This window comes from Neopsephotus bourkii, unplaced genomic scaffold (genome assembly GCF_033783945.1).
Source record: "Neopsephotus bourkii isolate Nb327-2 ecotype Australia unplaced genomic scaffold, CSIRO-AGI_Nbou_v1 NB_369, whole genome shotgun sequence".
Lineage (NCBI taxonomy): Eukaryota > Metazoa > Chordata > Aves > Psittaciformes > Psittacidae > Neopsephotus > Neopsephotus bourkii.
The window spans coordinates 16,770-39,576 of record NW_026900875.1 but is presented as its reverse complement, the minus strand read 5'-3'; the positions used below and the strand labels follow the sequence as shown (position 1 = coordinate 39,576).

The 22,807-nt window shown below is 64.4% G+C and overlaps 3 protein-coding genes across 12 annotated transcripts; 1 reads left to right on the top strand and 2 right to left on the bottom strand.

Annotated features, from left to right (window-relative positions):
- Positions 1–278: 278 nt before the first annotated feature.
- CHRD (chordin) lies at positions 279–10,003 on the bottom strand. Of its 6 annotated transcripts, none has more exons than XM_061348662.1 (24): positions 9,869–10,003; positions 7,651–7,918; positions 7,186–7,289; positions 6,583–6,709; positions 6,035–6,181; positions 5,829–5,949; positions 4,858–4,954; positions 4,616–4,757; positions 4,395–4,541; positions 3,816–3,898; positions 3,578–3,725; positions 3,374–3,480; positions 3,173–3,289; positions 2,930–3,086; positions 2,601–2,842; positions 2,399–2,512; positions 1,920–2,132; positions 1,741–1,834; positions 1,546–1,602; positions 1,345–1,448; positions 1,086–1,188; positions 827–981; positions 596–689; positions 279–447 (listed from the first exon to the last, which is right to left on the bottom strand). In XM_061348662.1, the coding sequence occupies exons 2-24, from the start codon at positions 7,772–7,774 to the stop codon at positions 380–382; spliced, it is 2,865 nt and encodes a 954-aa protein (XP_061204646.1). In that variant the 5' UTR covers positions 7,775–7,918; positions 9,869–10,003; the 3' UTR covers positions 279–379. The 6 variants fall into 6 exon arrangements, with proteins under 6 accessions (XP_061204646.1, XP_061204647.1, XP_061204648.1 ...); XM_061348663.1 differs by having other exon boundaries at positions 4,401–4,541; XM_061348664.1 differs by having other exon boundaries at positions 4,401–4,541; positions 6,035–6,172.
- Positions 10,004–15,073: 5,070 nt separating this feature from the next.
- THPO (thrombopoietin) lies at positions 15,074–17,224 on the top strand. 2 transcript variants are annotated; one of them, XM_061348649.1, is made up of 5 exons: positions 15,074–15,229; positions 16,045–16,172; positions 16,258–16,344; positions 16,556–16,720; positions 16,824–17,224. In XM_061348649.1, the coding sequence occupies exons 1-5, from the start codon at positions 15,190–15,192 to the stop codon at positions 17,001–17,003; spliced, it is 600 nt and encodes a 199-aa protein (XP_061204633.1). In that variant the 5' UTR covers positions 15,074–15,189; the 3' UTR covers positions 17,004–17,224. The 2 variants fall into 2 exon arrangements, with proteins under 2 accessions (XP_061204633.1, XP_061204632.1); XM_061348648.1 differs by lacking the exon at positions 15,074–15,229 and having other exon boundaries at positions 15,924–16,172.
- A 348-nt stretch (positions 17,225–17,572) lies between these two features.
- Positions 17,573–19,752, bottom strand: POLR2H (RNA polymerase II, I and III subunit H). Of its 4 annotated transcripts, none has more exons than XM_061348654.1 (5): positions 19,632–19,752; positions 19,170–19,253; positions 18,368–18,461; positions 18,175–18,258; positions 17,573–18,047 (listed from the first exon to the last, which is right to left on the bottom strand). In XM_061348654.1, the coding sequence occupies exons 1-5, from the start codon at positions 19,702–19,704 to the stop codon at positions 17,930–17,932; spliced, it is 453 nt and encodes a 150-aa protein (XP_061204638.1). In that variant the 5' UTR covers positions 19,705–19,752; the 3' UTR covers positions 17,573–17,929. The 4 variants fall into 4 exon arrangements, with proteins under 4 accessions (XP_061204638.1, XP_061204640.1, XP_061204639.1 ...); XM_061348656.1 differs by lacking the exon at positions 19,632–19,752 and adding an exon at positions 19,453–19,512; XM_061348655.1 differs by lacking the exon at positions 19,170–19,253.
- Positions 19,753–22,807: the final 3,055 nt, after the last annotated feature.

Genomic DNA, 22,807 nt, shown 5'->3' with positions numbered 1-22,807 from the left:
GGACGCCCGTCCATGGGCACCATAAATTATGTGATGAGCCCGGCCAAGCCGGGGGGTGGGGGGTGGGGGGGGCACAGGGAGACAGGGGCTGGAGGGATTTTACACTATGTACAAGGCGGGCACCATGCCCACTGCGCCCACTGGCCGAGGGGGCTCGAAACGGAAGGGCAGTGGGTGCCTCCACCAGCCCAGCCACTGGCCAGGGACATCAGTAGGCAGGACAGCCCTGGCACCGTGGCCAGGCCACAAGGGGTGCCCAGGCTGGGTGCTGTGCTCCTCTGTGGCCCCTGCCCTGCATGGGGGCAATGGGCAGCCAGGACCCCCCCACAGCCGCCCAGCCTCACTGTGTGCTCGCCCCACTCTGGGCAGCAGTCACTGCTCAGCGGCTCCATGCCTCTGCCCTGGCATCATGAACCTTCTCCCGTGCATCCACGGGAGCATCCGAGGCTGCAGGAGAGGGGAAAGTGGGGCTGAGAGGTGGGCATGGCAGGTGCCAGGAGGGCATTTGGGTTGGTCACAGCCCTGGCTCCGCACCAAGGGAGCTGGGAAGGTGCAGAGGCCACCACAGGGTGTCTGGGGGAGCAGCAGTACTCACCTCGGCACTTGGCGCAGCAGGGGTTGTCCCTCCTGGCAGGGCTGGTGCAGGCAGCTGGTGGGCACTCCTGGCGCTGGCAGTGTGTCTCCCCCGACTGTGGGGCAGAAAGAGGGTCTGAGCATGGGGATCCGGTGGCTGGTGGCTTCTCAGGATGTAGCTACCCTGGACTGGTCTCCCATCCCTGAAGTACTGTGGACTGGCACAGGGGCTCCTTCCCCTGCTGCCACTCACCACACACCAGCACAGGATACACTTCATTTCTCCAAAGGGGGGCACGGAGGGATGCCAGCTCTCATTGTTGAGGTACCAGCGGCGCCCGAAGCGGCATGCCCGTGGCCCGTCTGCCTGCATGGTGTCGGCCAGCTCAGGGACACTCTTCTCTGGGGCTGCAGGGAAAGGCACTGGGAAGCTGCCAGGCCTTGTGGCACTGCCAGTGGTGGCATGCAGGGGCTGTGCTGGGAGACCATAGAGCAGGAGGGGGTGCAGGTACCTGGGCACTGCTTGCAGCAGTCGGAGGGGCTGGCACGCACAGGGTTGGCACAGGTGAGCCGCGGGCACTGCACCTTCTCGCAGTGTACTTCACCCGTGGTGCCCTGCAGGGAGTGCACTGAGGCAGTCAACACAAGACCCTCTCCCTGGCTTGAGACCCTGCTACAGTGACCAGTAGCTGTGGGCACCCATGGGTCCTGGAGGAGCTCTGCCACCACACCAGGCTGTGAGGCAGGGGGTGAGCTGGGACTAGCACTCGCCTTGCAGGTGCAGATGGCACATTTGATGAGGCCAAAGGGGGGCACAACAGGATGCCAGCGGGTGCCAGAGCCTCGCCAGGTCTTGTCCCCATCGAAGTAGCAGCCTGGGAGAGGAAGAGAAGAAATATGAAGGAGGGGTGGGCACAGCCCTCTTGGAGATGGGCAGAGCAGCCCCCTCAGCCCATGCCTGCTGGAACTCACCTTCACTGCTGTCCCGTGCCCGCTCCAGCTTCAGCTCCTCCTGCCCAGTCTTCTTCTCTGGAAAGATCGAGGAAGGCCATGAGGTGTACACAGTGCCAGCAGCACAGGCTCAGAGAGGGGCTCGCCCCCTTGCTCCCATAGGGAAGCCCCTGCTCCCCCAGCCCCCTGGCCTGGGACCCCCTGTCCCCCAGGTACCTTCACAGATGGGGCAACACAGATCCTCGGGGTGCAGCTGGCGGGTGCAGTTGAGGGGCTGGCACAGGATGGGGTCGCAAATCACCGTGCGCTTCTGGGGGCAGCAGGTCAGTGCTTGTCACAGGGGGCACTACTTACAGTGCTGCCCCCCCCCCCCAGCATGCACCCCTAGCCCGTACCTGGCAGCTGCAGATGGAGCACTTCTTGTCATAGTCGGGTGCCCATCGAGTGCCGTGTGCCCGGTGCTGCCCCTCAAAGAAGCAGGAGTTGGGGTCCCTCTTCAGCTGCTCCAGGTCCCTGGTCTTGGTGCCCTCAGGGAGCTCGGCCTCCCCCAGGGCTTCCCCCGGGGCCAGGCGCGTCCCTCCTGCATGGCACTGGTTGGGGATGTGCACCTGGAGAGAGGCAACAGGGTTGGCACTGCCTGGGGATCCTCTTCCCATACCAATGCCCAGATGCCCTCCATGGACAGGGCTGGTGGAAGCAGCACCCACGACCACAGCACAGATCACACTGGGGTGCTGGGACTATTCCACAGCATGGGCTCCTTCCTGTGCCCTTCCCACACTGCTCCAGCAGTACCATCCATCTGGGGACCGCAGGCAGTGGTGGGGACGGGAACAGATGTGTGTCATGTGGACCTGTGCAGATGAGGACCTACCCGTCCTCGCATTTCTCCATTAGGGTGGGCTTTGGTGCTGACTTGCAGGAAGGCAGTGCCCTGCGCCAGGTGCTGCAGCAGGTCAGCATCCAGGTCCTTCACCACCCCCTGAGCCTGCCAGGGTGAGAGGGGCACCAGAGGGAAGCACATGAGGGCTGGTCCAGCCCCACCATGGAGCTCCCCAACCAGGTGCCCGCCTCACCTCGGTGCTGTAGAAACCCTTGAGCAGGCGCTTGTGCTGGTGGGGCCGCGTGCCCATCTCGCCCAGCTCAGCCACACCGTGGAGATGGGCACTGATGGTGCCATCGGCCGGGCGGCCCAGCCCCGCCACCGAGATCTCGTAGTGCAGGTGGCAGTGCTCATCCAGCAAGAGCCAGGCATGCCCCCCTGCACCACTGCCCACCGGGGGGGACACCAGCTGCCCCGCCAGCACCACCGGCATCTCTGCGCACAGACAGGAGCCATGGGAGGCAGCAGGGGGTGGGGGCTGCCCCACTGCCCCCCGTTACCACCCTCAGTGCCCCCCGGTACCTGTGTAGCGGACGAGCAGCCCGCTGTAGGGCAAGGAGATGACTTGGCCCCGCAGCTCACCCTCTGCCCAGTCCTTGGTGGCCACGTTGAGGAAGAGCTCATTCTGCAGCAGCATGTGGGCATCGCGGGCACTGGGGTTCTGCCAGGTGCCCCAGGCCTGGCACCACAGGAAACCACACAGGTTGGGATGGGGACTCATCCAAAGTTCCCGTGTTAACCCCCCCAGTGCCACTGAGTGCTCACCAGCCCGTCCTTGTAGCTGGGTGTCATGTCAAACAGGATGTTCCTCTTGCTCTTCCGCCGGGGTTTGGTCTCCAGCGTGATGCCCACCACCTCACTGGCAGTGCCCACCACCTGCACCTGCGGGCAGGATGCTGAGGAGCAGTGCCAAAGGGAGAGATGCCCCCTGGGATCCCCTAGAGGGACATAGGTGTCCCAACCTACCTGGTACTCCAGGGTGCCATTCTCGTGCAGTGCCAGCTTGGCTGAGCCTGCAGCCCCTGTCTTGGTTGGCAGCAAGGCGTCTGCTCCACACAGCACACTTTGTATGGCTTCAACCCAGGGAGAGAGACACAGGGCAGGGGAGAAGGTCGGCATGGGGGCCCCAGGCACCCCTCCTGCACCCTAGGGTGCCTGCCCCATGCTCACTGTCACAGCTGCGGCGCGTGGTGATGGTGCCTGCTAGCTGGCGCGCATGCCAGCCCTCGGTCTCAGCCACGATGCGGAGCTGCCCCTGCACCAACCACTGCAGCTCACGGGCAGAGAGCTCGCTCAGTACCTCTGCAAAGTCAGGATCCTGCCAGGGGCAGTCACAGTGCCACAGCTCAGCCCCGGCACGGAGGGCACTGTGGCTGCCTGGGCAACATGGGGGAACAGAGGGTTTTACCTCCACGGTAATGTTGGCATGGACCTCCCGCAGTGTCTGGCCCTCGTGCAGGATCCGCACCCGCAGCGGAACCGAGGGGGATTCTGGCCATGGCAGAGGGGGTTAGACCCACTGGATGGGGCCTGTGACCACTGTCCCTCTGCCCCCCAAACCCACCTTCTGTGTCCACTACCACCAAACCCCAGCATCTGATCCCCACTGTCCTGCATGCTTGGACACTGTGCTCACAATGACCCCCACCATTCCCCTCTGCACTCTTCAAATCCTTGCACAACCCACATCCTAAATCCGTTCTTCCGCATACTGATCTCCCCTTCCCAGATGCTTTCCAGTATCCCCTGGCCCCATGGCCCCCCATAGGTACACACCACACACACCCCAACTACTGCAGACCCTAAATCATGCAACAACCTCTATGAACACCTCACTGCCACCTCTCCCATGCACAGCCCCTATAACCACCCTGAGCCCTACACCCAGCCCATGCACCCACCCTGACTCCCGCACCCCAAGCTACATCCATGCCATGGACTTCCCAGCCCCCAGTACTGCCAGGACCCGCAAGGTGCTTGTGCCCACCCTCACCCCCGGCACCAGGCTCCAGCAGCCCCCGGGCCATGAGGATGAAGTGCAGGTTGTTCTCTGCGTCACTCAACGTCAGCATGGCCATGCCCCCCGCACCGAGGTGTGTGGGGTCCGATGAGGTCAGGATGGCACTGAATGTCTCTGTGTGGGGAGAGGAGGTGTGAGAGGCATCATGCTGGGCACCCACCGGCTCGGCAGGCGGGAGCAGGACTGACCAGCAAAGAGTGCCCGGTGCTTGAGGATGTGCCCATGGACCTCTCCAGAGGGCTGTGTTCGGGTGACAAGGGACACACGGAGTTGCTCCCCCCTCAGCAGCTGGACGTTGGCCTTGGACACTGTCCTCCACATCCCGCAGAGCTGTGGGTGACGGCAGGGCTGGGCAGCGGCAGAGGCCACCGCATACCCAGGGAGGGAGAGGAAGGGGTACCGTGCCCCGCGCCCTCCCTTCCCCTCTCACCATGCCATCCTCGGAGGCAGCGCTCTTCTGCACGGGGTGTTCGAACAACACGTTGCCCTCAGGGTCACTGAAACGCACCCGGCTCGGCCGCCCCAGCCTGCGGGCACCCAGGGGGTGAGCAAGAACCTCCCGCCCGGCCCCGTGTACCCTGGCACCACCCTCCCTCAGGACTGGGCACAGGGTGCATCGGGGAGGGCACACTAAGAGATATGGGGTGGGCAAGAGAAGGGTGACATCCCCTTGTGGGGTCCCAAGCGTCACGCTCTGCCAGCCCACACCCGGCATGCCATGCTGCCAGGTGCCAGCTCGGCACTGCTCCCCTGGGCTCCCCTGCCCCGGAGCGGTGCCAAAGAGGCTCGGGGCAGGAGCGGGGTCCCCACAGGGAACGGCGGCAGAGCAGGACCCGCCAGGAGCCGAACGCTTGGGCCCGGCTGTAAATTAGGAGCGTTTTCGGCTCCGTTTGGCTCCCCCGGTTGGAGCTGGAAATTAGTCACCACTTTACTATGCAAAGGGGCCTGGAAGCAAGGAAGAGCAGAAGAAACTGGAGCAGGAAGGAGGAAGGGAAGGAGAGGAGCGGCTCAGCCGCCGCCGGGCGTCCGAGGAGGGCACGGCGAGGATGGGGGATCCCGGCGGCAGAGCCTGCGGGCGGCACAGCGCCTCTGCCCCGCTGCGCCCGCGTCCTCCATGGAGTCCTGGAGCCGTTCCCGTTTGTTCACGCTCCAGACCTGGAGGCGAAGGGGTGAGGCCCGGCCGGCGCCGTGGGTGTGCCGAAATCCCGGCTGCTCGCCCAGGCTGGACCCCCAGCACACCGACCCCTCCCCAAATCGCTCACCCTGCCAGTGCAAGGCTGTGGCACCGCGGGGGGAGGTCGGAAGGGAAACTGAGGCACAAGCAATTCTGCATCCCCCCCTTTTCTGGGCGGTGGGTGCCCGCTGTGACAGCCTGGGTAAACAACAGGGAGCAGGACTCACCGCTCGTAGCTGATGGAGAAGAGCAGGTAGGAGCGCAGCAGGGTGAAGCGAGCCTTGGCCACCGCACTGGACGTCGGGTGCCACAGGTCTGGGCCACCGCTCGTCAGCAAGGCCACGAACTCTGGGGAGAAGGTGTTGATGACGGTGGGGAGCACGGGGTGCGGGGGTGTCCAAACCACTGCTGCCTGCCTGGGTGGGCAACTCACCTGTGCGGGCATCATCACGGGCCAGCCCCTCAGAGCTGAGGTAGGAGCGGTCATTGTAGGGCTTGTCCAGGTCATCCTCCTTGTCCTGGAAGTACTCGAAGGTGTCGACGGCAAGTGTGGGACTCTTCTCTGGCGGTCCTGGCAAAGCTGGCATGAGATGGGCACAGGGGAGACCACTGCACCACGCTGCTTGTGCCCAAGAGCTCGGAGGGGGGGAGGCAATAATAAATATCCCCTCCAAAGACAGACTGAGATGTGCCCTGTGAATCACCGTGGGGCTCTGAGCTGCCATGTGGGCCATACTGGGTACAGGCAGATGGACAGGCAGGGTGTTGAGCCCTAAGCACCCTCCTGACACCCCTTCCAGGGTGGTGTGGGGACAGCTGTTCCCACCAGGGTTTCCACATGACCACCACCTTGCAAGCATCCCTCAGGGCAATGACAAGCCCCATAACAAAGCAAGCAGCCCTTTTAGGAGGTGTGCGTGCAGTGCCCCATTCCCCAACCCACGGAGGACCCTCCTGCAGGGAGGCAGCCGCTGGCCTCACCTTTGGGGCAGGTGTGGCAGCAGTGCCCGGGTAGCAGCGTGGCCCGTGGGCAGGCGGGTACCGGGCAGTCCTGCTTCATGTTCTTGCAGTTCACTTTTCCTGCTGGCTTCCCTCGGCGGTTCCTCTGCTGTGGGAAAAGCCCGGGAGAGCCGTGTCAATGCCTGCCCCCCCCCGGGCCAACCCCCCCCAGCCCATCTGGAGCCCCCGCGGGCAGCACGGACACCTTGCGCAGCCCCCAGCTGCCTGAACGCCAGCCAAGCCCGGGCCCCCTCCCCACGGCCCCCAGCCCCTTGCCCAGCTGTGCGCGGCCCCGCCAGCCCCGGCCCCTGGGGGCTGCTCGGAGGGAAGGAGGGGGCCGGGGGCCATCCCCGAGGAGGTGGAGGAGGAATGAAGCCTGATCCTTTAAACCCCCTTCTTCCCCCTGCTGCCGCGGGGGAGGACATCCAGGTGTCCGGCTGGCTGGAGGGATCCCCGCTTCCCTTCTCCGTGAGGAGGGGCTGTATTGGATGAAGGGGACGAAAACTCCCCCTCTTCCAGCTCCCTCCCAGCAGGGCCGGGTCCTGAAGGAATGTCCCTCGGGAAGGGGGGTACAAGGGCACTCACCGGCTCGCAGTGGCAGATAACGCAGCGCATGACCCCGAAGGGCTCCCCCAGGTCCGGGTGCCACGTCTCCTCCAGGGCATAGAAGTGACCCCCGAAGGCGCAGCCTGCGGAGACCCCACCGCCACCACCACCGTCGCCCCCGTCACCTCTGGGCCGCGAACACCCCCCTGCCGCAGCCCCGGACAGCTGCCGGCACCGCCCCGCCGCCCGCTGGGCACGGCGACCGCGACCGCTCCCGCTCCCGGTGCTGCTCCCGGTGCCGGTCCCGACCACCCGGGGAACCCGGAGCGGGATGCGCGGTGCAAGACAAGGGGAGGAAAGGGAGGTGCAGGCATGTGGTGCAAGGACGGAGGTGCGGGTGGCAGGGAGGGGGTGGACGAAGAGGGACATACGAAGGGGGGCGCGGCAGCGGCTTGGTACAGGACGGGGGGTGGCTGGAGCGGAGGAGGGAAGGGGGTCTCCTACCTGCCGCCCCTCCGGGGGGCAGCGGGTCCGTGTCAGGCCGGATGGGCAGGGCGAGCTTGGGGCGGGCGGCGCGGCCGGGCAGCAACAGGAGCAGGGCGAGCAGCAGGAGCAGCGCGGCGCGCATCGTGCCGGCCGGCCAGGGCGGGCAGGCGGCCGGGGGCGGGGAGGGGGGGCCGGGAGCTGCCGGGTGCTGCCGCCGCCTCTGCCCGGCCGCCGGCTCCGGCTCCGCTTTATAGGCGGCGGCATGGGCAAGCGGGAGCTGCGAGCCCTGTGCAAACAAAGGCCCCGCTAATGAGGCGCAGGCAGCGACCAGTCGGGGGGGGACGAGCCCCCGCCGAGCTCTGAAAACCCCCTCGGGCACCGAACCCGCCGGGCGAGGGCCATCCCGCGGCACCCCGGGGGGGCGCACCTCGGGCACCGAACCCGCCAGGCACGGGGACCCCCCCATCCACTGCCCCCCTCCCCCGGGCTTCGGGTACCCCCGGGTGCAGAGCATCCCCCCTCACATGCTAGCCCCAGGGCACGTGAGGGATGCCTTCATCCACATCCTCTGAGGGATGCCTTCATCCACATACACTCCTGCAGGGCACGGGGCACACCCAGGAGCTGGGCAGCTTGAGAACACCCAACCGTGCAATCCACATAACACCCCGGGACACAGGACACTGTGGAGACACCGCTATCCACATTCCTTCCACAGAGCTCGGGGTGTTCCTGGGCACTGGACTTCCCGGGCATGCCCCCATGCATATGAACCACTAGGGAGTCCCTCATCCACATAAGCCTCCTTGGGAACAAGGCATCTGTGGAGCACCCTCATTCAAATGCTCCCCTCCTCAATCCATATGCTCTTCCCTAGCATGGGGCATGTTCTGGCCACAGGGCACCCTGGGACCTTCCCATCCATATAGCACTCCCAGGGCTTATAGGGCCTCCAAGGCATGGGGCAGCCTGGGGATTCCTCTATCCAGCCGCCCCATTCTCAGGCCACTTGGCACTCCAGGACACGGGGCGCTGCAGGGCTCCATCCATCCGCACCGTTCCCTGTGGCACATGGACCCCCTGCAGACCTCTCCCATGCAGCCAGCCTTTCCTCAGGATGTAAAGATCCTCCATCCCCAGCAGCCCTGAGCATGGGCCCCTGAAGCATGCTGCACCCCTCCAACCCACAATGCATTCTGCAAAGTCAGATGCACCCCACAGCTTGTGCCCTCGAAACCCCTAAATCCTTCTGGCTGATGTCTATCCTGGGCAGAAGAAGGCTTCAGGGCAGGACCCTGGGCTGCTGCCCACCAGTGACAGTGGCTGCGGTGGGACAGGATCCTGGGTGCCCGGGTTACCTTGCCTGGGGAGGGGGCAGCTGTGGAAGAGGCTGAGAGCAGCACCCAGCACCAGTCCTGCTCATCACCCACATGTGCCTGAGCTGGTGAAGATGGTGGGCAGTGAGCGCACAGCATGGAAAAGCCTGGGGAGAGCATCACCCAGCTGAGGAAACTGAGGCACACACTGCTGGGAGGGGGCTGTTGTGTGTGCGACCCGTGTCCCTGCCTTGAGACCTGCACCGAGGGTGGCAGGGACGGGTGGCGGGTGCATGGCGGGCAGGCGCCCCCGGAGGGGAAGGCGCATGGGGAAGGGAGGAGGGGGAAATGCGGAGCTGCCAAAATCAACTCCGGGCGGTACAAACACCCGGCCAGCTGCGCAGTGTAGCTAGGGAAACACGGCACAGCTGGAGCACAACAGGCCCCTGCCTCCCTAGAAGGCTCCTCCTGGGCCTCCCCATGGCCCGGCAAGCAGCTGGGGGGGATTGCAGCCCACCACCCTGTGCCCCCAGTGCCAGCCCACATGGAGCTGACTATCCCCAGCCTGGTCGCAGCCGCCCCATCCCGTTCCCTGCCCCTGTTTGGCACGTATCCCTGAGCAGTGGGCACCTCTCCAGCAAGGGCAGCGGGGCTGTGGGGCCTTGGCCATGCTGGGGATCTGCCTATGGCAGGAGCTGGTGCTGGCAGGAGGCAGTGAGGAGCAGATGGTCTTCCCCCAGTGGGATGGCCCACGGCATTGCCAGGGCTGGGACACTGCCAGGGCCTCAGGCATTCCCTGGGCATGGCAATGCCCAGTGCCCTGGTGCTTCCAAGGACTTTCTGCACATGGAGACCATGCCTGATAGCATGGTACCCCCTGGCCCCGTGCCCTCCCTGCTGTCCCCCGCAGTACCACTGACCTGTCCCCGCTCTTCTCTCCCAGCGTTCCTGCTGGTCTGGGATCCGGCAGCACAATGGGCAGGGGAAGGCTGGGTTCTCCGAGGCCGTGCCAGCGTCGCAGCACGATGTCCACTGCGGCACGGCAGCGGCCCTGGGGGACGGCGGGACGTGAGCAGGGCCGAGCAGGGAGGAGGCGGGTGATGGTTCCCGGACGCTCCGCCGGTGCCAGGAATCTGTTGCTGGCTCCGCGAACCCAGAGCTCGTCACAGTCTCCTGGCTCGGCTGCGGGACGCGGGGAAGCAGGGAAGCGGCAGGGGAAGCTCCCTCCCCTTTCCCAGGGAAAGGAAGGAGAGACAGGGAATCCGCTTGTCTGCAGTGCTCGGCATGGGGGAAACTGAGGCACGGGGTGGCAGCGTGAGGGAAAGGGGGGCAGTGAGGGTGGCCTGGCACTGCCGGGCTGGGACGGGGGTGGTATGTTGGCACAGGGCCTGGCATTGCAGGAGGGCAGCCCTGCTCAGGGAAGGGGCATCACCACTGCAACGGAAGCGTGCAGGCAGGGGTGAAATGGATAAAGGGATGCCCCAGCCGTGCCTGGGCATCCCTCATCCACAACCGTGGCTGCCCCTGGACATGCCATGGAGTGCCTCCATGTGAGGGCAGAGGGTGGCTTGACAGAACATCGGGGGGCTCTGGGCTGACTGGGAGGAGGATGGCGCCGGCACTTGGGAAAGGGTCCGGGTCCGGGTCCCAGCAGCTGCTTCCCAGCACCCGCACATGTGTGCCGGCAGCGCCCTGCACAAAGGCGGCTCTGAGGCCCTCCAGCGCCAGGCCTGGCGCCGGCACATCCCCAACGGGGCTGCCGGCTGTGGGCAGCTGGAACCACATGGGGATGGAGCCGGCTGGCCATGGACAGCCCCGGCCACCCTGCCAGGCACCCGCACCCTTCCGCACCTCTACCAGAGCAGGCACCCAGCTTCTCCCTGGGTGGGGAAACGGTGTCCCCTGTGGGTGCCACCCTAGCACAGGACGGGTGGGACGTCCTGATGACACCCTCCAGAACAGCCACCAGGGCTTTGTGGGCACGTGCCCTGCCCGGTGGCAAGGGTCCTGCAGAAGGTTCTGTGGGCCGCGGTGCTAGGGCCGTGCCTGGCATGCGGGTGTCACAGAGGCCCTCGCCAGCCTCCTGCCCCACGCAGCTCCCTATTGTCTGGCCTCATTAGCTGCTGCCTGCTTGCGGCTTTGAACATGAGCAGGGCTCCGGCGGCAGGAAGGAGCCTCTGCTCCCCGGGGATGGGGACGAGGCAAAACCGCACACCCCGGGCCCCTTCCCACCGCCTCCCGGGCACCCCAGCAGCCATGAACCAAGAGCCAGGAAGGCGCAAGGGGCACTCCCTCTTGCCAAAAGGAGCCCCCCTCGGCCGACCAAGGGTGCAGAGAGCCGTCAGCCTCCCCAAAGCTTTGAGCCGATTGCGGCTTGCACCGTGACTAATCCCCCCGGCCTCGCACACACGCGGCAGGGTGGGGAGGGGGGGCTGTCGTAATGGGTGGAAATATCTCATAATTCACGTTGGACACGGGGATTACAGCCGTTCCAGCAATATTTGCACAACTGGTAGGCGGCTTGCAGCACTGGGCTGCCCCAGACGAAAGCCAGGGGGGTCTGGGGATGGAGGGGGGTTTGGGGGTGGCAGGTACAGGGATGGGGATGCAGTTTGGGGGAGTGATGGAGGACGTGGAAAGTGGCTGTTTTCTGTCTGTGAACACATGGACTTTATTATGGAGGGTGCATTGCTGGCATGGCGGGGATGGTTGGGGCTCTCTTCATCCTGGGCTGCTGCAGCAGGCACAGCTCAGGGAGCAGGATGGAGACCCCAAAGCAGCCTCATCTGCCATGCCAAGCAGATCCTGGCTTTGTCCTGGAGTACCGTACCTGCTTCTAGCACCCGTCAACGCCATAGAGCTCCCTGCTTATAGGAGCACCCAAAGGTGCTGGTGTTTCCTTGGCCCCAAATGCCTGCTCCTCCCCTTGCTGTGGGGCAACCCCAGCAGGGGGAAGGTGGGGGGCATGGAGGGCTGTGTTTGGCATGGGGATTAGCAAACTCCCAGATTGATGGTGGTCTCCCCCCTCCCCACCGGACATGCAGACAAATATTTGTGCCCAGACTTCGCAGGACAGCGAGAAGGAATTTCATTCTTGCGCCCACCTGCGGCTCGGCCGCCTGGCATTAACCCATTCACCACCCCGCGGGATGGAGGCAGAGGCCTTAGGTGCCCTCCCGGCACCCCCTGTGCCCCTCATTATGGTGGGGAGCTCAGCTGAGGAGCAGGATAGGAGAAGGGGACACAATGGGGTCACCCCAAATTCCAGCAGAGCCATTGGCACAAGGTGAAATGGAGCGGATGCAGGGTTCACCCATGAGCATCCTCTGGACAGTACCCAGGGCTTTGCGCTGGGTGCCGGGCAGCCTGCTGGGAATTAGGAAAGATGGGGAAAACCCTGCCAGCATCACCCCGTGAGCTGCAGCACCCCAGCCAAGGTGCCCTTTGCAAGCCCATATGCCCAGCAATACCGTGGGACGGGCTGGCCGGGAGCAGAGCGTGGTGCAGAGGGCATGGGGAGCAGGATCCGACCACGGATGTTTATTGGCAATATGCAAATGTGAAATGGGCCGGAGGGGTCAGGGGGCACCCAGTCCCCGGGGTTGCCCGCACCCAGGGAGCGGACCGGCTGTGGTAGAGGGTCCCCCGCTGCCTGGCTCTCCCACAACGCTGCTGTGCTCTTTTCCCTGGTCCCGGGGCCAGCTGTGCCCTGAGCAAACGGGGCTGTTTGCTCACGCCGGGATTAGCTGCTTGCTTTGTTCCTTTGACTTTCTCCTCCCTTTATGCCGGACCCTTTCATGGGGGCTTCAAAGGGGGTTGGGACCCCCCTCCCTGTCCCTGGAAGCCCAGGTTTGCTTCCCATGCCCCCCCCGCCTTGCACTGACATCCCTGGGGGTGCCCACCGAGCACATCTGGGTGGCCTGCGGGTCAGCAGCTGTGCCACATGTCGTCCCGTCCACCCCCTTCCGCCTGGCACCTCCGGCTACCGTCAGCACCTTGGCGAAGTGGGTGCAAACAGCCGCCCCCCGCAGTGGGATTCCCGGCACTTTGCACCCTGTAAGGAGAGGTGGGAAACTTGGCACCAGGATCTGGCCAGCTGCACAGCCTCACAGCAACACCCCCCCCCCCCCCCAGCTTCCTGCCCCCTGCCAGATACCTGCTCACCTCGGCCAGAGCCTCCATGCCACAGCGAGCTCTCTGACCCTCACCCCCCTTCCTTAAACAGCATGCAGCATCTCTGGATTTGGGCTGTGGGAAACAAAGCGGACCAGCAGCAGGGGCTCCCCCCACATCCTCTTCTGTCTGCCTGCTGTTGTCAGCAAACACTGGCAATGCCCTTCTCAGCAGAGGAATACCAGCTGCCCACAGGAACGGGCTCCTGCTGCCCACCAGCTTCTGGCATGGCTCAAAAAGAGCATTTTGAAGTAAAGGGGCTGCTGAAGGCAGCTTGGATGCCTTGGTGCCCACTGGTGTCCAGCAGACTTCCAGTTTCCAGCAGCTGTCTGGTTTCCCTCGATGGATCCATCTGCCTAGTGATGAGTATAAGTAGGGAGTGCAGCGCACTGCAGCCCTCCAGCCTGGCACCATCAATGGCTTTGCTCCCTGGGAGGGATGGGGACCTGCGCATGGCAGGGACTGACACGGGGCCAGTGGCAGGAGCGAGGCCAGCACTGTCAGAGGGGCTGAGGGTGCTGTCAGGCGTGTTTGCAGCTTGTCACGTCCGCAGAGACGAGGCACGGCCGTGCAGGGGAAGCCTGGCGGCGTTTGACCCCAGTGCTCATGGCTCCCACCAGGGGTGCCCCACGTGAGCCAGGCTGCCAGCCTCATCCCTGCAGACACAGCACCCGCTGGGCACCCCATGACCTGCAAGGTGGGCTCTGGGGGCTGAGCAGGGCATGGGGCAGGCAGAGCAGGGCTGAGGTGTTTACTCCGACTGCTGTCACCCGGCCAGGCACTGCCGGGAACCGCTGGCCACAGGGACAGGGGTGGGAGTGTGCTAGAGCAGTGGTGTGAGAAGGAAGTGCAAGGCTGCAGGGAGACCAGGAGCTAGAGGACATTAGCTGGAGGGGTCCCCCGCCAAAGGGAAGCGTGCGGAGGGCTGCCTGGCTCCCAGAGTTATCAGAGCGTGCATCCTGACACGTGCCACAGGAAGCGTGCGTGTGCATACACAGGTCTGAGGGTGCACGTAGGGGGTGTTCGTACGTGTGCTATTTGGGCACACACATGCATGTATACGCAGGTATGGGTGTGTGCACCCCTCACCCCAGCAGCCAGGGTGCTCTAGGGCAGGGGCTGGGTTTGCCAGGGGGGATGTGACAGCCATGCCAGGGCCTGGTGGTGGACAGACCCCCAGTGCTTCTCCTATACAGGAAGGGGGTATCCGTGGGTACTTCACCCATCCACAACCAGTACGTCTGGTGAAACAGCCCCAGGGGACCACGTGCCAGACAAACCCCTGGACTCCATCACCTTCCCTGGCTCGGAGGGGTCCCCATGCATCACAGCCACATCACAGATCTCCAGGATCCTGAGTCACCCCTGGGTGCTGGATGCAGGGAGCAGAGCCCACCTCTGGGCAAGGTTCACTGGGGTTGGGTTCCACCTCTGGGTGAGGATCACCAGGGTTGGGGTTCACCCCTGGATAAAGTTGACCAGGGATGAGGTCTGCCTGTGAGTGAGGGTTGCAGGGGTTGAACCGATCTCCAGTTCAGGGCTTTTGGTAGCCTTCATGCCTGGCTGCCAAAGCCAGGCGCAGGGACCTGTCGGGGTGATGATCCCAGTGTCACCCATGCCATCCGTTCTGCAGGTACCAGGGCCACCTTCACCCCGTGGCCAGGCACAGCTGAGGCGCTGACCGCTGGAGTGCCAGCAGCCAAGCGCTCAGGCCAGGGGCCAGGTGAGCAGCCCCAGGGACGCCTTCCCTACGCCCTGCGCCAAGGGAGGAAGCGGCCGGAGGCAGGAAGCCGTCCCCCGGGCCCGGGGCCCCCGCGGCAGTTTTGCCTGAAGGTCAGTGGCGACACAACAGGAAATCGCGCTGCCTCGGCTGGGCGGCCAGGCCGGAGCCGGAGCGCCGCGCCGCGCCGTGCTGTGCTGTCCCGTCCCGTCCCGTCCCGTCCCGGGGGCAATCCCGGCCCCCGGTCTTCCATTCCCACTGGGCAGCTCGCGGGGAGCCCGCGCCACCACCGCCCTCCATGGAAGGGGGACGGGAGGCAGGGAGCAGCCGCTGGCCCCAGGGTGGAAGATGCAGGGCCGAAGCCCCCAGCTGAGCATGGAGCTGAACAGTGAGTGCGCAGCCAAAAGGGGGGACGGGAGCGAGCAGGAAGGGGCATTGCTTTGGCAGCAGACACCATGGCTGTACAACCCAAGCGTCCGCTGCGTGGGTACCCCAGGAGATGAGCCCCACAGGTGGGCAGCAAACCTCCAGTGTGGCTCTGGTTTGCTTGGACCTGGCTCCTACCAGCGCTCATGGGCAGGCGAGCATCTCTCCATGCCTGCCCTAGGGAACAGACTGTGCAAAGGCCTTCTGGGGACAGGTGTAGTGCCAAGGCAGGTGGATGCACACAGGGTGTTTGGAGAGGAGACGCCTAGTGCCAGGATGCTGCAGCTGCCTGGCCAAGAGACATCCTTGGCAGCAGCATGCCAGCAGCGCTGGGGAAGGCGAGCTCTTGGCCAGAGCAGCGGTGAGCAGCTGCACACTGCAGGATGCTGCAGGCAGGGATTCCCCATAGTGCACGTGACACCCAGAGCTGCTCCTGGCATAGATTCGGAGGCCTGGCCCTGGCTGTGCAGGGAGCGTGGCTCTGCTCCCCGCTAGCAGCCCAGCTGAAAACCCTGGTACAAATGTGGCTGTGCGGCCCTTGGCACACACCACCAGCACAGAAACACTGGCTCTTCCTGGCACCTGTGCTAACTGACAGGGGTGCAGCACCTCACGCCCTCCCGCAGCCCCCCCTACACCTCTCCCTGCATCCCCCCCCATCGGGCCAATAAAGCCACCAACGGGCTGGGGTGAGGGTTGCCACTGCAGGCATGGCCACAGGGCTGGACCTGAACGGGGAGGATGGCATGGTGCCCAAGGTAACCCAGTCTCCCCCAGGGCTGCTCCTCCTCACATCCTTTCTCCTGCACATGGAAGAGGGCCATGCCAGCTCAACACGGCTGGTCTGCGACAACAGACTCATACAGAAGTACATTGGGGAGGCCAAGGACATGGAGAAGAGAGTGGTGAGGATACAGTGCCCCCCGAACCCAAGACGAGTGGTGGGCACAGCTCCTGGTATCTCACCTCAGCATCTCCTGTTCCCCACAGGGAGAGTGCCAGGTGCTGCCTGCACTCAGCTGTCCTGCAGTGCTGCCCTTGGTGGACTTCAGCCTCCAGCAGTGGAAATCCAAATCGGTGAGAGGGGCTGGGAGGATGGTGCTGGCACTGCGGTGCTCACAGGGCTCAAGAAGGAAATTCTGGTTTGGCAGAGGCACCGTAAGTGCCAGACAAGATGTCTGTGAGCACACTTGGTAGTACGGGGGATAGAGAACCCCCCTCCAGACCTAGGGTGGGCATAGAAATGAGCCAGGCCTGGGATCAGCCTGCTTGCTGCCTGCTCCCACAGAACGAGACCAAGCGGCGGGAGATCCTGTGTGACATGGCACTGCTGGTGGGCGCTGTGGTGGGTGCCCAGGGCCAGGTGACCGAGCCGTGCGGGGCCAGGCAGCTGAGCCAGCTTTACCAACACGCCAACTCCTTCCTCCTGCTCCTGCAGACCTTCAGCTGGGAGGTGAGGCCTCCCACCTTGGGCCAGAATATCCTGGGGCAGCGCTGGCTGCACTGCACTGGGTATGGTGGCATTTGTCATCTCTTGTCACACTCTCAACCCTCAGGCAGGCCCCTGGGAGCCAGGCTGCTCCCCACGCTCCATGGAGCAGACCCACATCACTGGCATCTTCCTCACTTACCGGCAGCTGGTGCAGGGCAAGCTGCGCTTCTTCTTCCACGACCTGGCAAAGGACTTGTGCAAGCAAGGCCAGGCAGCTGGCACAGACCCTCGGTGCAGGGCCTGATGAGGCTGTGCATAGGGCTCACAGCCAGATGCCTAGCTGTGCTCTGGGTACCCAGGAAGGTGCCCACAGGGAAAGGGTTGGCTGCTGTTTAAGCCTGCTGTGCCCACGCAGCCCACGGAGACAGACAGCAGCAACACCCACGCACTGGGCACATGCTCTGCTCCCACCCAGGCAGGCACCTCTACTGTGAATGCTTTACAATTAAAGAGCTATTTTTATAACGGGCTGTTTGTGTCCTTTCCTGCCGCCGCTGTGGCCCTGCCAGGGGCTTGCACACCCCAAGGGCCTCACCTCAATAAGCCGCAGCCGCTCTGGCTCTCCCCGCAGCGCCCAGCTCCCTCCCGCGGCAGCCGACAGCGCTGCAGGGCAGGCGGGCTCTGGCCGGCACCTCACCGCGTGCACCTGCCTGCCGGTGCCTAGCCCCAGCGTGCAGCACCCGGAGGGACGGCACAGGACAGCCCGGGGCAGGTTTGTACTGCCCATCCTTTGGGAAAGTGGTACAGGCTCTCTCTGGCCCCCCGCACAGGCGCATCCGCTCCCCAACAGCCTCAGCCAGCAGAGACAGATCCAGAAAACATATCCTAGTTTAATCAACAAGCCCAGCTTGCCTCAGTATGGTTCCTTAGGAAATGGTGCCCAGCCCTAAGGCAGAGACGTGGCTGTGCCAGTCCAGCTGCCCCTGGCCAGAGCCAGGACTGCAGAACCAGCTGGTCTCCACTCAGTTATCAGGCACCCCTCTCCTTGCAAGGGGGGCTGCAGATCCCAAGAGTCAGAAGAAGCCAGGATTTGGAGGGGGACTGCTCCCTCTTCCCCAGTTCCAGAAGGGCCAGACAACATGGACACGGAGGTGGGATTTGGGATCACAGGGCTCCTGTTTGCTTGCCAGCAGAACATCTCTGGGGCAGCCCACAAAGACAGGAAATTTCCTAGAAGGCCAGCTTCTTCATCAGCAGGTAAACTCGAGAGTCCACTTCAAACCCATGCAGGTTGTTTGCATCTCCCTGCAGCCGCATGAGCAGCCCCCCATAGGACACGTAGGCAGAGCTGGGGTAGGAGAAGAGGAGCAGTTAGAGTGAAAAATGCTACAAGAAACCTGGACTGAGATCCCAATGCCTCCCGAGCTCCACCCCCCGAGCTCCACGTTCCCCTGCTCCCACCAGTAAGCACTTACAGGCGTGTGGCTGCCTCCGTGGAGGTCTCATCCCCCTCAATCCTGTACACCTTGCCGTACATCACATACTCGAACTGGTCTGCCCTGAGAAGAGTCAAATTCAGGTATTCCTCCAGTTGAGCATTCTTTGAGAGAAGGAACCCCAGCACCTCACCCCCCTGACACACCTGTGTTCCCAGCTGGACCCCCATACCTGGACGGCCTGTCATCTGTGGGGTTGTACTCGCCATCATCCAGTGTGCCATCTTCATACAAGGTGCTGGCAATAACCAGGCGGAATTTGTCCCCTGGGAAGAGAGGGCAGAGGAGCAGTGAGAAGGTGAGGGTACAGCCGCACCAGATCTCAGTGTGGTGGCAAGAAGATGTCCTGGCAGGTTTAGCACAAACCCGTCTCTGCCTTCAGTTCTCCAACAGGACTGAGGAACAAGAAAAAGGTCATCCTGAAGCATTTGTCTCCCTGCTCCCCACGGATACTGGTCACCACCACAGACAGAACAGAGCCACCAGGGCACCACTGCTGCTGTTTTCATGGCATACAACAAGATATTCATGGGGACAGTCCCAGAGGACTTGGCTGAACCATGGGCAGCAAGTGCAAGACCCTGCAACAGCAACACCAGCTCTTCTGTGTTTCACTGAGGATAAGACTCTTTTCCACCTAATATATTTAGTCACAGAAGCTCATTTTTAAGGTCTCCCTCAAAGCTTTGTTGCCACCAGATGAGGCAGTTTCACTAGACAGCATCTCTGGGGACAAGCCCAAACACATTCAGTATGGCAAACCACAACCCAGTTCAACACCAGCATGCTGAGAGTGCCCAGTACCTCCTGGAGGCAAACACAGGGGCCCAAGGAAGTCTGAGGCAGCTCATTCCTTGCTCATAGCTAATTTAGCCACCCTCCTCCAAGCACCAGCACGCCCCTCTAACCTAATCCACCCAAGGTGATACTGGCTCAGGCTTGGCACCCTCTGGACTAGCAGCCCAATGGCTTACCGAGGTCCACGGGGTAGATCTGGATGTTCACATCCAGGATGAGGTCCATCTTGAAGGACTCGCTCTCACAGTGCAGGCGGGACACTGTGGAGAGCAGCAGTCAGGGACAAGCACAGAGAAGACCCCAGTGACTGAGTGGGAACAGGGCTCCCACCCACCCCTGGTTAGCTCCCGAGCTATTGGGGGAAAGGGATGCTCAGGGGTGGGCCCAGGGCTGGGTACCAGGGCCTGGGAGCAGGCCTCTGCACGCACAGACAGGGAGAACCACGGGAGCGGTACGCACCGGGGAGCCGGCCTGGGGAAGAAGCACGCACCGGCGTGCGGCAACACACGGTGGGCAAATGGCAGGTACAGTGAGGAGCCACCGCCGACGGGCAGGGCGGAGGGGTCCCGCAGCAGGCTGAGGGGGGGCACAGGACGGCGCGGGAAGGCAGCGCCGAGGAGCAGCAGGGCCCCACTCACCACGGTCGAACTTCTTCCCCTCGGGGTCGATGTCCTTCACGTCAAAGATGTCCTCGAAGAGGATCCCGGCCATGGCAGCGGCCCCGCTCCTCCGCACCACACGCACCACTAACACAGACCCACCACCACCGCGCGGGAGCGCTTCCGCCGTGGGGAGGAAGTAGCCTCAGGTCACATGGGGCGATTCCCGCGCCTGCGCACTGCTGCGGACCGGCGGCGGGGCTCCGCGCGGCCCTAGAGCCCGCTGGTCCCGGTGCCGCCGGTTTCCCGCTGTAGGCTGCCCTGCGCGCCCGTCAGTTACGGGGTGGGGCATTGCAAAGGGGGTGCGGTGAGATGGGGGAGCGCTGCAGCGGAGCTGCATTGCAGGGCGGGGGCAATGCAACGGGGCGGGGCACAGCAGTGGAGGGCTGCCAGGGCGCATGGTTCCCTCCGCTGGGGTGCCCATGCCGAAGGTGTCGGTAGGGGGAGCTGCGAGGCCGCGGATGACTCCGCGCACTCTACGGTCTCTGTCACGGCTACAGCCACAGATGGCCCCGGCCCGGAGGCCCCCGTTCGAAAGCCCCGAGGCGTGGGACAGCGGGGCCTCACCGGGCCCTCCGCGGCTGCAGCATCAGTCTCAAGAGCTGCGCAGACTCAACCACCGAAGAGGCCGCGGTGCTGCAGCCTCCGGCCGCTCCTCCCCCCTCTCACGACGGCTTTCGGGGGCAGGGAGGTGCGGCGGCCGCCACCCGTGTCCTGCCGATGAACCGTGAGGGGAGCCGGCCTCTGGCAGGGCTGGGGGCGGCTTACACCGGGTGCTCGCACGCCTGGCGTCTGCTGGGGAGCCGGCGGCGCGGGATCGAGAGTGCATCCTTGCCCCCCCCCGCACCTCGATGCCGCCGCCCGCCTGCCTTAGTTGGGTTTTCGCAGGCTCGGGTGGGACGTGGCAGCCAGGACCCTGTGCCCCATTTGAGCAGGGGTTGCCCGCCTGGACATGGCATAGATGGGGCTGGCATGGAGGTGGGGGGTGGTGTCCTGGTGTGACAGGGACCGAGGAAGGTGGGTGGCACAGCGCTGTCCGTGCGGCACATGGCAGCAGCAAACTGGGGACCATGAGCATAAACATCCATGGGACATGGATCCCCGTGTGTGGCCTTGGTGTCTGCAGTGCATGCTAACCCCGGGAGCCAGGCATCTCTGGGACATGGCTTGGGGTGGCACCCAAAGTCGAGGTGTCTCCGGCATCTGCGTTGGGGTGCCTGCTGTAGGATGTCTGTGGTACCCAGACCCACCTGGGTGTGACCTCTACACAGTGTGTTCCCCTGTGACACAGGGCCCCCCTGACTCGGTGCCAGCGCACCCCTCATGTGTGCGTGCAGTGCACTCAGTGGGGGGCAGGATGGTGACGTGTTGGAGACGGTGGCATGACGGGGGTGCTGGTGTGAGGGGCTAGGGGCCCCTGGGGGGGGGTACACGGGCGGTTCACGAAGGGGTCCCCCCGCAGCAGTGGTGCTCAGCAGGGACAGCCTTAATGCGCGGCGACATAACCTCGGCTCCTTCTAATCATCGTCTGGGCGAGCGATCCCCCCAGGCCCACGGCCCCTTCCCACTCTGCCCACCCGGGCACAAACCCATCTGCCACAGTGTGGGGTACATGCCCAGGCACCCAATTTGACAGTGCAGGGCGTGGGGTGTGGACCGCCCAAAAGCTCCCTATGCCCCCCCCTCTCACCCTGGACCCTGGGGTGCCCCTGCTTGCTGCGGGGAGTGCGGGTCTGGGCTGTGAGGTCCTGGGCCCCCTGCGTGGGACGCCGTGAGGGGGATCCGTGGCTGTGCACGCTGCCAGAGGGTGGCAGCAGCACACCGAGCATGGCAGAGCACCCCCAGGGTGGTCCGGAGGGGAGACCCCTGCCCCGGCCAGGCTCACCAGTCCGACCAGTTGCCCCCTCCAGCACCCCCAGGATGCCATCCTAGAGGGATGTGACCTATCAGGCCGGGGCCAGCCGGCCGGGGCCCGTGTACCAGCCCCGGGTGTGCTCAGGGATACCCCGTGGGAGCCCAGTGCGATTCAGGCAGGGAGGCCCTGGCACAGCCGTGCTTGGACGTTGGCAAGGCCAGCGCGGGGTGACACAAAGAGCTTACCCCACCCGGTAGTCCCTGCCTGCCCCTGCTGAGGCCGGCGGGCAGCCGGGGCTGTGCTCACCACCCGGCGATGCTGCTGCCCGCAGACCCTGCCAGCCGGCAGTGCCGTCTGCTCCCTGCCCTTACGGGACCGCACACACCTGAGCCCCGACCCCGAGCGCCCGCGGGCACGGCCCCATGCAGGGGTCACTGGCACGCAGCCACCCGCAAGGCCAGCTGGCTGGGGGCAGATTTCCAGGTGCCCTCCAGATGCCACGGTGGCAGCAGGAGCCCGGCACAGCCCTGAACCTCCAGGCACTGGCTGCAGCATCGCCATGGTGCCAAGCCCCCTCCTTGGCCCCACACCCAGGCAGCCCATGGGGCAGAATCAGACAGGGGGCTGGTCCTGGCATAAATCCAGCCGGAATTGGCAGAGGAGGGAGTACCCCACTTTTCCCTGCACTACAACCCCAACTACCGCCACTCTGACCGTGCACTTGCTGCCTTGCTGACCCTGATTCATGCTGTGCCATGTCACGTCATGCTGTGCCATGTCATGTGGTGCTGTGCCACAGGAGTGTGGGTGGTCAGAGGGACTGACTAATGCCAGGCTAATGCCAGCCCTGTGCTGCTGGGTGGGGAGCAGATGGTCCGGGGGGGGGTGCAGGGGGGTCAGCATGGCCTTTGGGGCTGTTGCCTGGGGAGCGCCTGTTTGCCAGCCAGGTGCCTGGCGTCACCTCCTTATCTGGGATTAAACAAACCCTTCCCAGATCTGGCGCCAGGCGCTGCCCCTGTACCCACAAGACCAGTCCTCCCCTACCTTGGGCTCCCCCCGTGCTTGCTTCCCCCCCCATGCTGGGTTGCAGAGGCACCCAGGCCATTAGTCCCTGGGGTGATGAGCCATCCAAAACCTAACCCCAGGTGACCTGGATCTGTGGTCTCTGCACATCGGGGCAGCCAGGGAAGGCATGCTCGGGAAGAGGGAGCATCCAGCCAGTGTCTCCAAAGGGCACAGGGTGACACTGTCTCTGCCCCTGCCTTGGGGCAATCCCAATGCATCCCAGTGCAAAATGGGA

What these genes read in the sequence shown, in the direction of transcription:
- POLR2H (XM_061348654.1), bottom strand. Translation starts at nt 19,704, where the DNA reads ATGGCCGGGATCCTCTTCGAGGACATCTTTGACGTGAAGGACATCGAC. An exon ending in GATCTACCCCGTGGACCTCG is followed by an intron (nt 18,462 to 19,169) that starts GTAAGCCATTGG and finishes CTCTCTTCCCAG; the next exon opens with GGGACAAATTCCGCCTGGTT. An exon ending in ACAGATGACAGGCCGTCCAG is followed by an intron (nt 18,259 to 18,367) that starts GTATGGGGGTCC and finishes GACTCTTCTCAG; the next exon opens with GGCAGACCAGTTCGAGTATG.
- THPO (XM_061348648.1), top strand. Translation starts at nt 15,978, where the DNA reads ATGGCCACAGGGCTGGACCTGAACGGGGAGGATGGCATGGTGCCCAAG. An exon ending in AGCAGTGGAAATCCAAATCG is followed by an intron (nt 16,345 to 16,555) that starts GTGAGAGGGGCT and finishes CTGCTCCCACAG; the next exon opens with AACGAGACCAAGCGGCGGGA. An exon ending in TGCAGACCTTCAGCTGGGAG is followed by an intron (nt 16,721 to 16,823) that starts GTGAGGCCTCCC and finishes CTCAACCCTCAG; the next exon opens with GCAGGCCCCTGGGAGCCAGG.
- CHRD (XM_061348659.1), bottom strand. Translation starts at nt 7,575, where the DNA reads ATGTCCCTCTTCGTCCACCCCCTCCCTGCCACCCGCACCTCCGTCCTT. An exon ending in CTGCCACACCTGCCCCAAAG is followed by an intron (nt 6,182 to 6,582) that starts GTGAGGCCAGCG and finishes ATCTCATGCCAG; the next exon opens with CTTTGCCAGGACCGCCAGAG. An exon ending in GCACCGGGCACTCTTTGCTG is followed by an intron (nt 4,542 to 4,615) that starts GTCAGTCCTGCT and finishes CTCCCCACACAG; the next exon opens with AGACATTCAGTGCCATCCTG.